The sequence below is a fragment of the Taudactylus pleione genome, unplaced genomic scaffold, assembly GCF_031769625.1.
Source record: "Taudactylus pleione unplaced genomic scaffold, aTauple2 ptg000128l, whole genome shotgun sequence".
NCBI lineage: Eukaryota > Metazoa > Chordata > Amphibia > Anura > Myobatrachidae > Taudactylus > Taudactylus pleione.
The window spans coordinates 11,303,149-11,319,619 of record NW_028284530.1 but is presented as its reverse complement, the minus strand read 5'-3'; the positions used below and the strand labels follow the sequence as shown (position 1 = coordinate 11,319,619).

Here is a 16,471-nt window from a genome sequence, read left to right as displayed (position 1 = left end):
CATCAGCTACAGTATTCTTTTCAAAACCTCTAGACAAATTCCAGTTGACACAAATAAATGGCTATATATCCGTTGTGTATAACAAGAAATGGTGGCTGGCATATGTGATGGACAAGAATGAATATGAACACGAATTAAAAGTGACCTTCCTTCATCCAGCTGGACCTTCACCATCATTTTCTATCCAAGGAAGCCTTATGTACTATGGATACCTGTAACCGATGTCTTATGCAAAGTCGACCCTATAACTCCAACTGATGACACTTTAAAAACCACTGAGGCATTGTCAAACTATGGGCCTGATTCAGACCCGGTCGCAAGCGGTGAGCGCTCGCAACCGGGTCGATGGTGGCCCAGAGCGCATGCGCACGACGGAGCCGGCCCCGTCGCACACATGCGCGAGACCCGGATAGAGACGGGCAATCCGTCGCTCCGGGTCTCGTACAAAAGGGGGCGTGCTGTCGATGTTGAGTGACAACACGTCCCCTTTGGTGGGCGGGCCGGGGGGGTGGCTGCCCAAACAGAGGCTGCCCATGTGAACGCCTACCATTTGGGGCTGGCCCCACTAACATCACAAGTGATGTCAGTTGAGAGATTCCAGCTCTGTTAGAGCCGAAATCTCTCTGGGGCTTGCGGCAAAGAGACCCTACCACAAGGGTCTCGTCGCAAGCCCGATGGTCACGATGGTCTTGGCCATCACGACCATCTTCCTGGCCGCTCGCTATAGCTGTGGGTGGTCACCCACAGTTATGTGAGCGGCCAGGAGGCCATTCTAAAAAAAAAAAAAAGACCGGCCCTGATTCAGAGCGATCGCTCTGTCAGAGCGTCCGGCTCTAAATCAGGGCCTATCTTTAGCTAACATAGTTGACTGACTAATACAATGTCATGTATTTATGTTCAACTTGATTTATATAATTAAACTAATGAAGCCATCTATTATATAATTAAACTAATGAAGCCAGCTATTGTTACCTATTACTACTTGTAATACACCTGGCTTTTTGAATGAACTACCTTGCTTTAAAATTATTTTTAACTATTAACCCATTATCCTCCCACTTTTAATTAATATAGACTACAGTTAACATTAGTATAGACTATTTCCAGAAATTTGTTTAACTTTTTTATCGACAAACTTTTTGAGATAATCATGATCAAAAATTTCAGTTTGAATTTGGAAAATGCTTTTCCTCACAAAATCTATTGTGTTTTTTATGTCTTTTCCTATAAAGGACATAAAAAACACAGTAAAATTACACCACTCCCACTTCTCTAGCTTAATTAGGAGAACTGCTATGGGAATTTGAAAATATGCTGGTTGTGCGTTTTTGACAGATTTTTGAAAACTTTGCATAGCCATATTTTGAAAACTGCATGATATATTTAAATAATATTTTGTATTTTTCTTAGACTACATATATACTCTCCATATTCCAAATTTTATCAAAATCTGAGCTGGTCAGGTAAAATCAGTGTGTTGATTTGACACGGAATGACCCGGGGATACTTTTACATTTATTTGCCAACTGTAACGTCTGGTCACATTGCTTACCAGCTACTACACATTGACCATTAGGTAACACTCAGATTGAGGCTATTTGAGGGCCCCATCTATTAACTAGACTTATTATCAGTGGCATATTTTTAGTATCGAAGTGATATTAACGAATATGCTGAGGGTATTTAACATTACTTAGCTCTCCAGCGACGTCGCCAGCTCTGTTGCTGCCAGCCTATTGTTGCCTTTGACGGATTGATCTATAATGTGGATGTGCACCGGACAATCTGCTCATGTGAATTCTCAAACTCAAAATGTTAGTGTTTTATGTGAAAGCGCTGCTGACTGATTGCTCAGCTCCTTAAATAGTTGAGAAAATACTTATAATATGTCCAAATGCAATCTCTGTAATTTTGTCTTTATATTTCACAAGCAAGCACCAAAGTATTTCTTCTGTATATATAAAAAAACTAATACAGTCTTTCTCTTTACAAGGACAAGCTCCAAACTGATAATCAAAAAAATTACTTTTTATCCATATATACGGAAAAAACCTTAGTATATTCCACACAGTCATCGATCACAGTTCCAGTGTCATAGAGAACACACCGGGTAGTATGACAAATCCCAGTTTTAAAAAATCGAAGGTACTATGAGAGATAATAATTCATCCAAACAAAAGTCCTAGTACCACAAAATGATTAATTCCACTTAAAAATAGGAAAACATTTTTTATTCTTTAATCTTCCATTAAAAATCCATCTCTCAGTGTCCATTGTCTTTGTTAAAAATCACAATGATACCATATAACCAGAGTGCCCACCATGCCCGTGGAAGCCACAGCACTGCGATATCGTCTTCTATCTGCAGTTTCCAATTCACCCCACAGTTACAGTACTTCACGTAGATGTTATGGAGGCTGCAGTTGTATCCGGTAGATGCTTTGAAAAAAAACTTTCCTGTGCTTTACGAGCCGAGCAAAGAATAATATACTAAGGTATGATAATATACTAAGGTTTTTTCCATATATATGGAGAAAAAGTTATTTTATGGAGTGTTTTTTTATATAGAAGAAATACTTTGGTGCTTGCTTGTGAAATATAAAGACAAAATTACAGAGATTGCATTTGGAGAGATTATAAGTATTTTCTCAAGTATTTAAGGAGCTGAGCAATCAGTCAGCAGCGCTTTCACATATCATACTAACATTTTGGGTTTGAGAGTTGACTGAAGCATTAGGTTGACTGCTTGTTTTGGTGTGTAAGAGAGCAGCAGCTGAGAAGTACAATTATAAAGAGTCCTAAACCAAGAGAAAAAAATCTGAGCATGTGCATTACACTTTCTCCCTGCGTGGAACCGGCAATTACTGGAAGGCTTTGCTGAAGCCGGAAAGGTTGTTGCTGGGTCCCTATTGCCGGCAATAAGGACCGTATCGTTCTCGCCATCTATAGATTGCGCAAGCGTTACAGGGACAAACATCGGTAAACTAAGCTTACCGCTGTTTGTTAAATACTGGACGGAGCATTTAACCCCTTTAAATGATTGATAAATTGGTTATTATTCATTCTTAAATGGGGCCCTGAATGTGCTATTTTGTATGCATTTGTGCTTTATGCAACTAGCTAGTACTTGACAACTAGCACTGTTACATTTAATGCTATATATATATATATATTTTATTTTTACAATAATTTTTATTGAAAATATATTTCAATGTAGTAGTGTTTTTGCTGTACCCACTCCCGGGAGTTATTAATTTGTGTATTTTTTTTCAAATACACATTGTCTAATTTTGTTGTATTTTTTTGTTGACTCTATGTTTATAGTGCTATCTTTTATTTTGTTGTATTTGAATGGGAGAGGATTGGTATTACTGTGTACTATGAATTGGAGGCACTACTGTTTGGCATACTATTAATTGGGGGCACTACTGTGTGGCATGCTATGGATTGGGGGCACTACAGCATGGCATACTATGGATTGGCCCTGCTGTGTAGCATACGGATTGAGAGCATCATGGTGTTACATAGTATGAATTTGCATCAGCTTGATGTGGCATACTATGAACTGGCCCTGTTGTGTGACATACTGTGAATTGGGGGATCTGCTTTGTGGCATACTATGAATTGGCCCTGTTGTGTGGCATTCTATGAATTAGAGGCACTACGGTGAGGCATGCTATGAATTGGTGGCTCTACTGTGTGACATTCTATGAATTGGGGACCCTGCTGTGTAGCATGATATGAATTGGGGGCAGTACTGCGTGGTATACTATAAATTGGGCACCAGAGATCGGCATGTGGCTGGGTCTGATGGACATTGATGGGGTGTGTGTGGTGGTCTAATGGCATGTTTGGAGGTCTGAGGAGCATTGAAGGGGCATGTATGGTGGGTTATACAAGTTTTCAGACATTTTGATTGGTGATGATGGTCTGGCTCCTAAATTTGTCAAGCCCTGCTATAAAATGTACTAATACACTACGTATTGAGACAGATGCCTGGGAGCTGTTTGTAGCCACATGGAAAAAGGTTATTTCTATACATTCAGTATGAGAAGTTTTTCTGTACAAACCAAATCCAGCAACTTGTTATATTGTGCAAGTAATGTCATGTGTTTCAGAAAAAACTACAGTAGCACTGATGTTGGTAATAGAGAGACAAAGCACTTCCCAGTCAACAATAAAGATATATACACAAACTCACACATAAATGCTGTGTTAGATTGCATTTGCGTACAAAACTAAGACGTAGAATGTGTAAATTTGAAAAAAAAATAAAAAATCAGTTATTGACATATGTGAAGTTGGACAAACTCAATTATGTGTCTAGCTCGGCACCTGCAGCTTATGGTCAAATTTCACATCAGGCAAACATCATACTATATACATCAAATCCAGACAATCAGGTCAGTTAGCACAAGAAAAGTTTTAAATATTTCTTTTGATAGGCAAATATACTGTTAAGTTTTATTTAAATTAGGGAAAGAAAAAGAAACCCATAACCTGTACGAATAACAGAAAATAATATGTATATATAAATACACATGCACGCATCACAAAATTATATAATGTACAGTATTCATGAATAATTAAAACTCCTCACAACCACTTACAGAGTAATCACTCTATTCTCTCCTATTTACTGACCTCATCTCCCTTCACACTCCCGCCCGTCCACTTCGCTCCTCAAATGAATGCCGCCTCTCCTCCAAGATTTTACCCGTGTTGCTCCTTACCCCTGGAACTCTCTGCCTTTCAGACTTTCCACCTCTATACAAAGCTTCAAATAGGTTCTAGACTCATTTCTTTATCAAAGCTTTCCATGCCCTCATCCTAACCCACTGCTCCATGCTCCTCGCTCACCATCTTTCCCCTCCAGGGACAAACGCAGGATTTTGCCTCCTCCCGATTGACCCACGAATCGCAACATTTTGCCACGAGGGGGCGGGGCTTAAGAAGATGGTGCCTGCTCTCCAGTCTGTCAGGTTTTTTTTTGGGTACTCGGAACCCCCCCTGCATGCGCTAGTGCCTCTGTGTCATCCTTGTCTGTCAGCCCCTCCTTTTAGATTGTACGCTCTCACGAGCAAGGCCCTCTTCCCTCATGTGCTTTCCTTCAACCACTTATGCCATTATCTTCCTCCCCACTGCCAATAACAGCACCAAACCTTTGGGTTTGGCAGTCCCGCTGTTTATTTGGGTATTGTATGATTTCTGATGCAGCAATTTTTTAGATATCTTGTAGTCCATGTTCTGCAATGTTTTCTACTGTGTTTTTTTTATTTTTGGATGTATTTCAATAAACATATACAACAGCAGAACAGAGAAAAAGATACTGAACAAACAATGTAATTCAAGATAATAAACAAAATACACATAAAGACACCAGTGCGACATCAAATTTAACTAGATCTTGAATGGCAAAATACTTTTATTTTTATTATATATTAGATATCTGTGTTCTACTGTAAGTTTATATATTTTTTTTTTGTTTTGTTCACAACTTGTTTGTTAATGTACTTTGTAAGGCGCTGCGGACGCCATGTGGCATCATATAAATAAAGGATAATAATAATAATGAAAATTTAAGAAATTACTATCTGCTTTAGAGCTGTATCTACAATCAGCTGATCAGAGGCGGCTAGCTTGTGCCCGCTACAGTCATTATCATCAGTGCATATATTTGCACCATCATATGGTACACCTCTAAGTGGTAAACCTGCATCTCCTTGCAGGTCTGCATCTCCTTGCAGGTATGTGACATCCGCCTTACTGTACTCGGACACCGTATGACCCCCACTTCCCTCCCCCGTCCTATCTTTTCGGGTCACAAGGAGAAGCGACCAGTCCATCATGCAACTGTCGGTATACAACTTCTTTGGTTCTTTGGGCATGCACAGAACCTTTTTCATGCTAAATAAACCAGTGGACGCCCAGCTTTATCCAAAATGTGAGAATTTTTTTTCTCTTAAGCTTTAGTCTGGCTCGTTCCACCTGACTAGCTTTCTTTAAAAAAAAAAAATTTTTTCAGCTTTTTACATTTACATTCGCACATTCATAGCTATGTTAAAAATGATTTACCAAAGTAAGGTTTTTTTTTATTTTTATTAACAGTTTGTGTCTTCGTTACACACGGAGGTTTATTTTGAAAAGTTTTTTTTTTTTTTTTAAATTTTCCAATTTCTGGAGTGTCAAGTAAAATATTGTTACATGATTTAGAAAAATGACTTTTATCTTGTATAATAATATTATTATGCGTGATTCAGTCCCAAACAGAAAAAAAGGCAATAACCAGTGAATCATTCTGCATTGATTTGCGTGGTTGCAGAGATTGAGCACAATAGAAAATTAAGCAATTTAGTATGCTGGAGCCTATAATGAGTTACAATGCCTGTGTATTTTCATTCGCAAAATAAATATTATCCAAGTATTATTGTTTATTATATTGATTTCAGAGACATGGCTGCGAGAACAGTAATAGGTACCAGTGCTATTTACCTGTCTGCATGTGTGTTCTTGTGGCCTTTGCAAAGCTCTGAGCCTGTTCATGTCATTATTTTAGTCTCCTGTCTCCCTACATTAAGAACGTATTATGTGCATAGCATACTTGCCTACTTTTGAAAAAGCATTTCAGGGAGATTGTGAAAGCAACACCTATGAGCGCGGTGGAAAAGTGGGCGTGTACTGCTACATCTGGGGGGGGCGTGTCATAAACCTGACATACATCCAAATGGAAATGAGCTCCAAAGCAGTTAGTAAGATCTATTTGTTGATGAAAACACACTGATATATGACAGAAAATGCATGTAGCCATAGGGATCATTGTGCCTTATAACCAATGCTGCGAAATTATACTAATGATCCCATGTTAATGTAAATATTTATTTTTATATATAACATATTCATAATGGGGGTAAGGTGCAATCAGGGAGATTGCTAGGCTCTTCAGGGAGACAGGGAGATTGCTACTATTTCAGGGAGTCTCCCTGACAATCAGGGAGAGTTGGTAAGTATGGTGCATAGCCATCTGTAAAGGTCCGCACACTTGTGTCACATGACTTGGAGGGAACGTGTACGATTATTAAATACTAATCACAGAAAACAAAACACACCTTGATTTTAAGGTGACCTCATTCTGTTGCTTATCCTGTGTTGTCTTTGCCATGATCCCTTTAAGAATGGTAGGCTGTTCGGTTCAGAATAATAATTGTGGATTATTAAAGTGGGCCTGTGGGTTAGATCTACTATGTGCCGCTTTTGAAAGCTGACACATCATTAGCAGTTTTGTCCGCTGGATTTAAATGGGCAATATTATTAAATCTGAAAATACTGCTGTTTTTGTATTTGATATTATTGGCCCTTTAAATCCAGCATCCGAGAGTGCAGAAGGTCCGGAGGCTTAAAAAAGCACCGCATAGTAAATTTACCCCCCCCTGTGTTTTGCGTGTTACTCATCCATGCCAGCAGTGGTACTACCTGGAGAAATTTCACTCTCTGTTCATTATCATTGATAAAGCTGCATAACTGCAGTACAAGTACTTTTTTATTGGATCTTAGAAAATTGGGAATTGCCTGCGGACTCAACTGCTACAAAGATATTAGATATATTACAGTATTATTATAACTTCTCTTGTCTGTTATCAGTAAATCTATTAGGAAAGGATCAATGTATTTAAAAGATGGCCCAAAATATGAGAAGGAATCTTGTAATATTCACAAATGTATATTACATTTTTCCATTTTCATACAAATTTACATTATTCATTGTTCTTGTCAGCAGGGTTCCCATTCCTGTCTTTTCTATATGTATTAATGATATTCTACTCTGTACTAGTGCAGAAGAGGCTCAAGGTTTATGATGGGAATAACGGCCTCCTACACTCAAGGTGCCTACACTCTAGACAATGTTCTCACGATGCATTATCAGGAGCGATTTCCCTTGAACTCTCCCCGACAGCTCCCAGGTTCTCCAGGACACTATATGGTGCTAAAATGTGTCCAATCTGACTAAAGATCAGCAAAACAGAAAATATGAGAAGGAATCTTGTAATATTCACAAATGTATATTACATTTTTCCATTTTTAATAAAAATAAACATTATTCATTGTTCTTGTCAGCAGGGTTCCCATTCCTATCTTTTCTATATGTATTAATGATATTCTACTCTGTACTACAGCAGAAGAGGCTCAAGGTTTATGATGGGAATAACGGCCTCCTACACTCAAGGTACCTACACTCTAGAATAGATAATGGGCTCACAAAGCATTATCAGAAGTAATTTCCCTTGAACTCTCCCCGGCAGCTCCCAGGTTCTCCACGACACGATATGGTGCTACAAAGTGTCCAATCTGACTATAAAGATCAGCTAAACAGAAAAAAGCACCAACTGATGCTACACAGGCTCTGATATGAGTATGTTGTCCAAGCAGCTACTAAAAACGGGATAGTCACTCACTACCAATACATATACACAATAAACAAAAAGAAGCGCTAGAAATGTTAGAACATAAAAATGATAAAAACAAGGTATAGCAATTGTCTAGATATCAAAAATATGCAATTTATTCATATACATAGATGATTGTGCCAAAGAATTAAAAATGCAGAAAATTAATTTCTGTTCAGTAGACAGGACACTGATCTCACCCACAACTTTTAGTCCATACTTTGCTTGAGTATGCACAGCTCCTGACGGAAAAACACTTAGGATGCCAAAATGAACAGCATAGGACAGTCCGCTGTATATAGATGGTAATAATCACCGATAGAGGGATGTCCCTTTTTAGATGTTGATCATCCGGTAATAGTCTGGGTCCTCAAAAGATACGGTGTTCATATGTGGTAATGTCCCAAATTGTAGTATGCAGGCTTACTCCCAGTGTGCTGGTCCTTTAAGGCTCCATATGATTAGGATTGTGCAATAGTCCTTAAGGTTCCTCCAATATGTAGTATAGAAAAGTTGGGGTGATGATTCTTGGTGGCTCTAACGCGTTTCCCTGCCCCAAAGTGCAGCTTTTTCAAAGGTATGCCCCATATGTCCTCTGACTAAAGATCAGTCTGCACAAAATCTATCTATCTGCACAAAATCGTGCAAGATCTGAAGATGCGATGTGCGACTCACGGGTACGAGCATCGGCATCTTGATCGTGACTGGCCACTCACGATTTGGACATATTTTACACGATTTGTCGTTCCGATGCGTTGAAATCGGGCGAATAGTGTAAAATATTGTCTAGTGTGTACGCACCTTAGCACTCAAGATATATACTGTATAAGTACCTAGTACACGATTAGATACTTAGGGGGGACTTCAATTAGCAGCGGTAAATTATCGTGGGTGAAAAATGGTGGTAGCCTAGGACTTTAACACCCAGGGCTTTTTAACAAGAGACCCTTTTTCCCACCCGGTAAATTACAGTGAGTGTTAACGCGCGTTACCTCATAGAACTCGGGATAACTTCCCTGACCTATGGGTTAACATGGCCGCAGCACCCACAAACAGGCTATTTAACGCTGATTTCTTTTCAAGCCTCAAAAAAATATTTCTCGTTAGTTGCACCCATACACAGTGTGATATAGCAGCCGATCAGACGGATTGGAACGATATCGATGCTATATCGTTCCGTGTGTGGGTATGATATCGGCCAGTGTGTGCACCCGTGGGATCGTACATCGCACCTCCAGATCTTTCTGCATGGTCAGTTGATCTGGGGGAGCGATGTACGATCCCATGCAGTGATATGCGGGTGGGGGATGCCGGCATATCGGGCGGTCGGCCAACCGATCTCTCCGTGTGTGGGGACCGCCCGATATGACGGCCATCGGATCAGCCGTCGCATCGTAAGGTGCATATTGCACCGTGTATAGTGCTCTGTAGGCTCTAATTTAATAACCCCGCTGCTTCAATTAGCCCGTGGTAAATTGCCACGGCTAGTTGAATTCCCCACTATTAATAAATTAAGACACAACATTCATGAAAAAGTACGTAAGCAAAGGAATTGCTACTCGTAGTGGAGTGTCTGAGTCACACCAGGCATGTCACACCATATAGCACAAAAATAATAGGTGTATGATACAGTACATCTGTATGAGATTATCCTCCTATGCAGGTTTGTTTGGGCTTTAATGACTTTCATCAAGAATGTCTCACATCACCAAATGTCCTGTAATACACATTATACTACATCAATGCTCGCCAAACGTAAGTATCATTTAAAAAAAAAATATTTAAACTTAAATTTCTTTGCTATTCATAGTCAGCGACTTGAGGATACACCCTCGTATATTTGTGGCACTTGTGTATTATACATTATTATATTATTATTTTTAATAATAACAATCATAATAATATCAGACTTCTAAGGACAGGTCGCTTTTAAAAATATCTGCTCTAAAATGTCTCCTTTTCACATTTGTGAATATTTCTAGGATTAGCGGGTACAGTATTTCAAATTTGGTCCTAATTCCTGGGTCGACCCCATTCAGATATAAACCTGTCTGCCCTGGCAATCTAACAGCCAGGGCATAATCATCTGTTCTCATGTCACGCTCATACACACATACAGGTCATACACACACATGTCACACTCGTGCAATCACATATCCCTTCTCCAGCCACCAGAACTCACAACAGGCAGTGTCTCTGTAGCTTGTGTGTGCCGGCTGCTTCTCCACACTGCAGCACGGATCAGACACATTTCCAATCCATCGGGTCCTTGGCTTCACCCCTTGTTATAACGGCTCCCCAGACCCAGCGCTGACGGTGTTTTTTCCATTTTTTTTTTCGCCTCCTCCAGACAGCCTTGCCTCCTCCAGACAGCCCCGCCCCTCCAGACAGCCCCAAACGGCCAATCAGAGGCCTCCAGGTGCAGCCCAGGAGTAAAATCCCGGGTTGCACCATTCAGACTTGAGCAGGGTTGTCTACCTGGGACTTAAGTCCTGGGAAATACCCATGTCATTTGCAGGGGGGGCGACCCGGGAACGTGTTCCTGGGTTGGTTCCTTTCAGACATACGCGATACCCGGGTATTTTGTCCAAGCCAGGCCAAAAACCCGGGAATCTCGCTATGTCTGAAAGGGGTATAAGGGACTTGTGCTGAAGATCACTGTGTAATAATGAACGCATAAAAGTTTCACCTCATTTAGAAAGTGCTTTTTGCTTTCTAGGATTATCAGCAGCCTACTTACTTCCCTCTAGCAGTTGTGCTTACTGGTGTTCCTGTGTTTTGTTTTCTTAGTGAAAAAGAAGAGAAATTGGCACAAACATGACACAGGGCAGACTACAGATGTGAAGCCAGTTCAAAACGGAAGTCAGGTCTTCATCAAAGAACTTCGGAGTCGAACCTTCCCAAGGTAATCTTTGGGCGCGCTTGGTAACTGGAAACACATACTTGGCTTGTTAAGTTTATTGGGACTATATACAAATGTAATTACTCCTGCCCATGGCACACATTTTTCTTACTGGATAAGTTATCTATTATATTTCATCAATGTATATGCATTTTGTTTGCGAAAATGGAAAAGTCCTTTGTGACCAAACTGTAACAAGCATTAAACCAGGGACATTACCCCAGGATTTGCTGAGTGCGAACTCCCCAGAAATGTAACTGTTTGCACATGCTAATATATTTTATACCGTCTTGTCCTCTGCCTCCCTTTTCTTCTGTTTACATCTCCTATGCTAGCAGTTGTATCAGCAATTTAAAGTTAAAGGAAGCCAAGGGCCAAGTACCCGAATCATTGCCCAATTTAGTCTACAGGACATACATAATGGAGTTGGCTGTTGACCACACACACAGTAAGGCGCAGTAATGTCCATTGAAGTCAAGACCTAAAAGATCCTAGTTCGATGCTGACTAGAATTGGCCATATTTCACAGCCCCACTCACAAGCACAACCTTTTACAAATACTTTATGTATTGATAGCTCCTGAAATGTTATATTGGCCATATTCTGTGATATTACAGCCAACAGCAGGGGATGTAGTTGATAGACCGGCGGACTACATGCCGCTGGTCTATATCCCGCCAACTAAAGCCTGACGGGGGACTTAAGATGGGCGTCAGACCGATCGACGTAAATCCTGGTGTCTTAGCACTTAGCAGGTGGGAGTGTTAGGTTTAGGGTGCGGGAAGGGAGGGTTAGGTTTAGGCCCCCCCCGGGAGGGACTTAGGGTTAGGCACTACTTCGGGAGTCTTAGGGTTATGGTTAGGGGTGTGGTTAGGGTACTCACCAGCCCTAGTTGGGATCTTGTCCTGTCGGGCTTCTACCACCGGTATTTCATACCCGTTCCTATAGCAGATAATATCGCAATCTTCCCAAATTGATTGTGATGGGAGATAACAATCAAATCCTTATCAGGCATGTTGGTAAGTGGGGAAGAAGAAGAACGCCATCCGCCTGCAAGTGCGCTAACATGTCACAGTTACCAGGATGTAATATGGCTGCTGGGCACCATATAGAAATATATCCTGTGCCTTGGGAAGATGAGATTGGGTCCTCTGTGGCTTCTCAGTGCTCTTTGTTATAATTTTATATGACACAAAAAAAAGGGGATGCAATCGGGAAGCCGGCTGACCTTATACCGACAGCCGGCTTCCCGACTGTCATATCCCGGCGAGGGTGAAATAACCCGGCGTCTAGATGTAGACGCCGCTCAATTCCCCGACGCCGGGAGACCGGCGGCCGGCATCCTGATCGACAGCCGCGGGGGGGGGGAGGGTTAGGTTTAGGGCTCCCGTGGGGGGACTTAGGGTTAGGCACCCCCCGGGAGGTTAGGGTTAGGCTAGGGGGAGGGAGGGTTAGGGTTAGGCACCCCCCCGGGAGGTTAGGGTTAGGTGAGGGAGGGTTAGGGTTAGGCACCCCCCCAGGGGACTTAGGTTTAGGCAGCGGGGAAGGGGGGGGTTAGGTTTAGGCACTTAGAGGGGGGATTAGGGTTAGGCACAGGGGGGGAGGTTAGGGTTAGGCACCCCTAAGGAGGGTTAGGGGGGTAGGTTAGGTTAGTTAATACTTACCTAGGGACGATCGGGATTTCCAGGGCGGCCGGCGGTATTTCATACCGATTCCAAAAAAAGAGATAAATAAGAAAAACATTCAATACACTCTTTTTATTTTATTAGTGAAGTGGTGGCTGTCTTAGATTTTATTAGTGTTCATTAATTCTGATTATTCTGTTACTCTGTATGTACTGACAACTGCAGTTCTGTTATTCATTACTGTACATATATAACTGTTAGTATCTGTTTTTATCTTGTACGCATTCATAATTGCACATAACCACTTCTATTCAGTGGATGTAATCCGGATTCACCTAGTATGCATCAGTAGCTACAGTATACTGTATTGCTTTATGGGGTCAATTCATTTATGAACGAGTTTGCGAAAGCAAGTTTGTTTTATGAAACTCGCACACATCGCGTGAATGCACGCTCACAAGAAATGCGAGATTCAGGTAGAAATGCCAATTTGTGGTACTTGCTACAAAAAGTGATCTGGAGAAGTGCATGAAAAAAGTGCGGAAACCATCCTAGACAAGGGTTGGAGAAAAAAGTTTAAACCCCCCCCCCCCAAAAACAAAACAAAAAACAAAAAAAAAAAACTTGTTTTTATGGTTTAAACCAGTTTTATTGCATTAATGTCTAAATGGAGAAAAAAAAATGAATCTTGCTATGTATTAGAAACCTTGATCAATAACATTTTTATACTTTCTAACATTACCACCCAAAGTTATTAGGGTTTGATATGATTTATTTGACATCTTTCAATAAAAACAATTTTAGACTAAACATAATTAAAACATGCAAAAGCACTTTTCAGAGAAACACACAAACACAAAGAAAGGAGTTAAGCCAGTGGTCCCCAAACTGTGTGCCGCGGCACCTCAGGACAATTGCAGGGGTGCCTCAGGTTGGTGGTCCGGCACCAATAAAAATTCTTTATGGTCAATGTAATTTAAATATGTGGGCAAAAAGCAGCACAAACCTGTCCACCGCTATGTAACCAAACCTAAGGATCACAGCTAAGCACAATTGACTTCACTGTACTACTGCACTACATTTTTTCTGAATTTCTCAACAACAAACTTTTGGCTTAGGGGTGCCGTGAAAACAATGCTAATGCACTAGGGTGCCGTGATTCAAAAAAGTTTGGGAACCACTGAGTTAAGCTTTAGAACTGGAAATGTCACTGGCATTAAACATTTTGAATAAACACACTAGTTTAGAGGCCTTTTCAGTTCCCAGTCTGTTTCAAAGCTTCAAATTAACTAAACTGAAAGAAGAAAATATTATTTCTACACTAGCTGAAGATGCTTGAGCAGTCAGAAGTTGTTAAATAATGGGAAATACATTGGGGGTAATTGTTTTTTTGCTCGTCCACCATTCATAAGATGATACTTGTGACACCACAGCGACTGAGGGCAAAACTTACTAAGCAGCGGATTCTAAACCTCGGCGGTTTGAGGGCGGCTTCTAAACTCTGGGGATTTGGTGGCGGTTTTGCAGCGGTTTCTAAACGACAGCCCTGTTCTATTCTATTCTAAAATCTGTTTTGTCGGTGGTTTTTCTGCGGTTTTGCATCGGTTATGGCCTTCGGAAATCTGCGGATAGCAAAACCACCACCAAACCGCCAGGGATTAGAACCCGCTGCTTAGTAAATTCTGCCCTTAGTCTTTCTTTCTAGCACTCATCTCAATAAGACTGATGGTTTTTGAATTGAAGTACAAAGCTACACACGGAAATTAAACCATGAGGTTTTTCTCTGTATATTGCCTGTTTTATGTGTTGGTGTTTACTTTTTTAGATTGTGAATGTTAGCTGCTGGTTTTTCCTGCCCTATGGGATTGATGGGGGAGAAGTCTTAGCTTGATGCATAGCAGATTTAGCACCTCTCTTATCTGGTTCATACTACCTATATCTTTGTAGTGTGTGTGATTTACTGCATTGGTTCAGCTTACTCATATAAAGACCACAAGCAACAAGAATATGGAATAATACCAGTCACAGCGTTGTGCCTGCAGTCACAGCATAATAAAAAAAACCAGAGTGTTTTTTTTTTTTTATCTTAAAAACCATTTGGATCAAACCAGCCAACCCTGTCCTTGACCTGAAAAAAAGTGACAACTGAGATAGCAGGATAACATAGAAGGCTAGTTGTGGCCATAAGGAAAGTACTAGATGTTATTAAAAGGTGTCAATTAGCTGATTTTTGCACTGTTTATTAATGGTGGGAAAATGATAGCAAGCAAGTGTTTTTCATCAAATTAAAGTTTTTCCAGAATTTGGGGCTACAAAAAAAAAAAAAGGACAGTAATTTTTAAGTATTTTTATAAGTTTGTAAAACTCCGATCAATACAATACCTCCAGTCTCGCCACACAAAGCCCCTTTCGGCGTGCCTGGTCCCTTGAGACTCTGCTAGCATCGGGCGTCTTTTTTTTGCTAAAAAAGCATCTAAGTCGCTATGTGATGTGACTAGGACGTACCAGCAGACGGTGCTGATTAATTTCATATGCGACACTCGTATATCTGTGTGTGACTGAGTCTCTCAATCAGCATGCGAAGGGCTACGATGCAGCGAACGCGGCTTTTCTCACGCCAAGTTCCATATACAGACTCAGGTGCTCACAGATATACAGTGTCACATATCAAATTAATCAGCACAGTCTGCTGGTGTCTTCTAGTCGCATCGCTTTGCAACTTAGACACATTTTCACAAAAAAAAAAAAAAAGACTCCCGATGCTAGCAGAGTTGCACTGGACCTGGCGGCTCACTCACGCCAGGCATATTGCGCTGCATGGTGCATTGAGTCTAGATGTATGAGATCACATCTGTACATGTCCGACATCATTTACACCTCCACACACCTGTTCCACATCATTTAACCCATTATTGAGCGTTTTAGAAAACATCACCTGAAAACTGGCGTTATTTATACACCACCAAGTGTGTGATTACTCATAGGGGGCGGTGTACTAGAGGTATGTGCCCCGACATATTTAACAAAAAATAAAGATTTTCCTACCTTTTCACTTGCTGAGGGGGGTGCACAGAATTTCCTATGAAAAATCATTGCGAGTTTGTGATTAAACTGCAATGGGATATCACTGTGTGAGTTCGCCATGAGAACGGCTCGCAGGACCCAACTCGCACCTATTTAAATTGACCCTTATATGTTCCATATGGTGACTGTAATAGATAAGTGCTGTTCAGTATGGCGGATGCGTTTTACAGTACACCATTTATTTTATTTTTTTGGTACGTTTGTGAAAGTAACTTTTGGAAAATGATGGAAACCTATATTTTATCTCCTAGCATAGGTATTTTTTTAATTTTTAATGTGAACAAATATACAGACCTACTACAACAAAACACACTGTCTATTACAAGTACAAAAAGTACATATACAGGACTTCGGTTGACTAATAATAAATTGAAAGTGAAACTATTGCATCACAAAAATGTGGAAGCTTTCTGGTTTCT

At 40.6% G+C, this 16,471-nt stretch overlaps 1 protein-coding gene across 2 annotated transcripts in view; it reads left to right on the top strand.

The window, feature by feature from the left end:
* The window catches only part of PHF2 (PHD finger protein 2), a 305,842-nt gene that overhangs the window by 159,962 nt on the left and 129,409 nt on the right, over positions 1–16,471 (top strand). For both annotated transcript variants that reach the window (XM_088472727.1, XM_088472726.1), the window contains exon 3: positions 11,232–11,346. In XM_088472727.1, the coding sequence (XP_088328853.1) occupies positions 11,232–11,346 (115 nt within the window). The remainder of the gene's footprint in view (positions 1–11,231; positions 11,347–16,471) is intronic.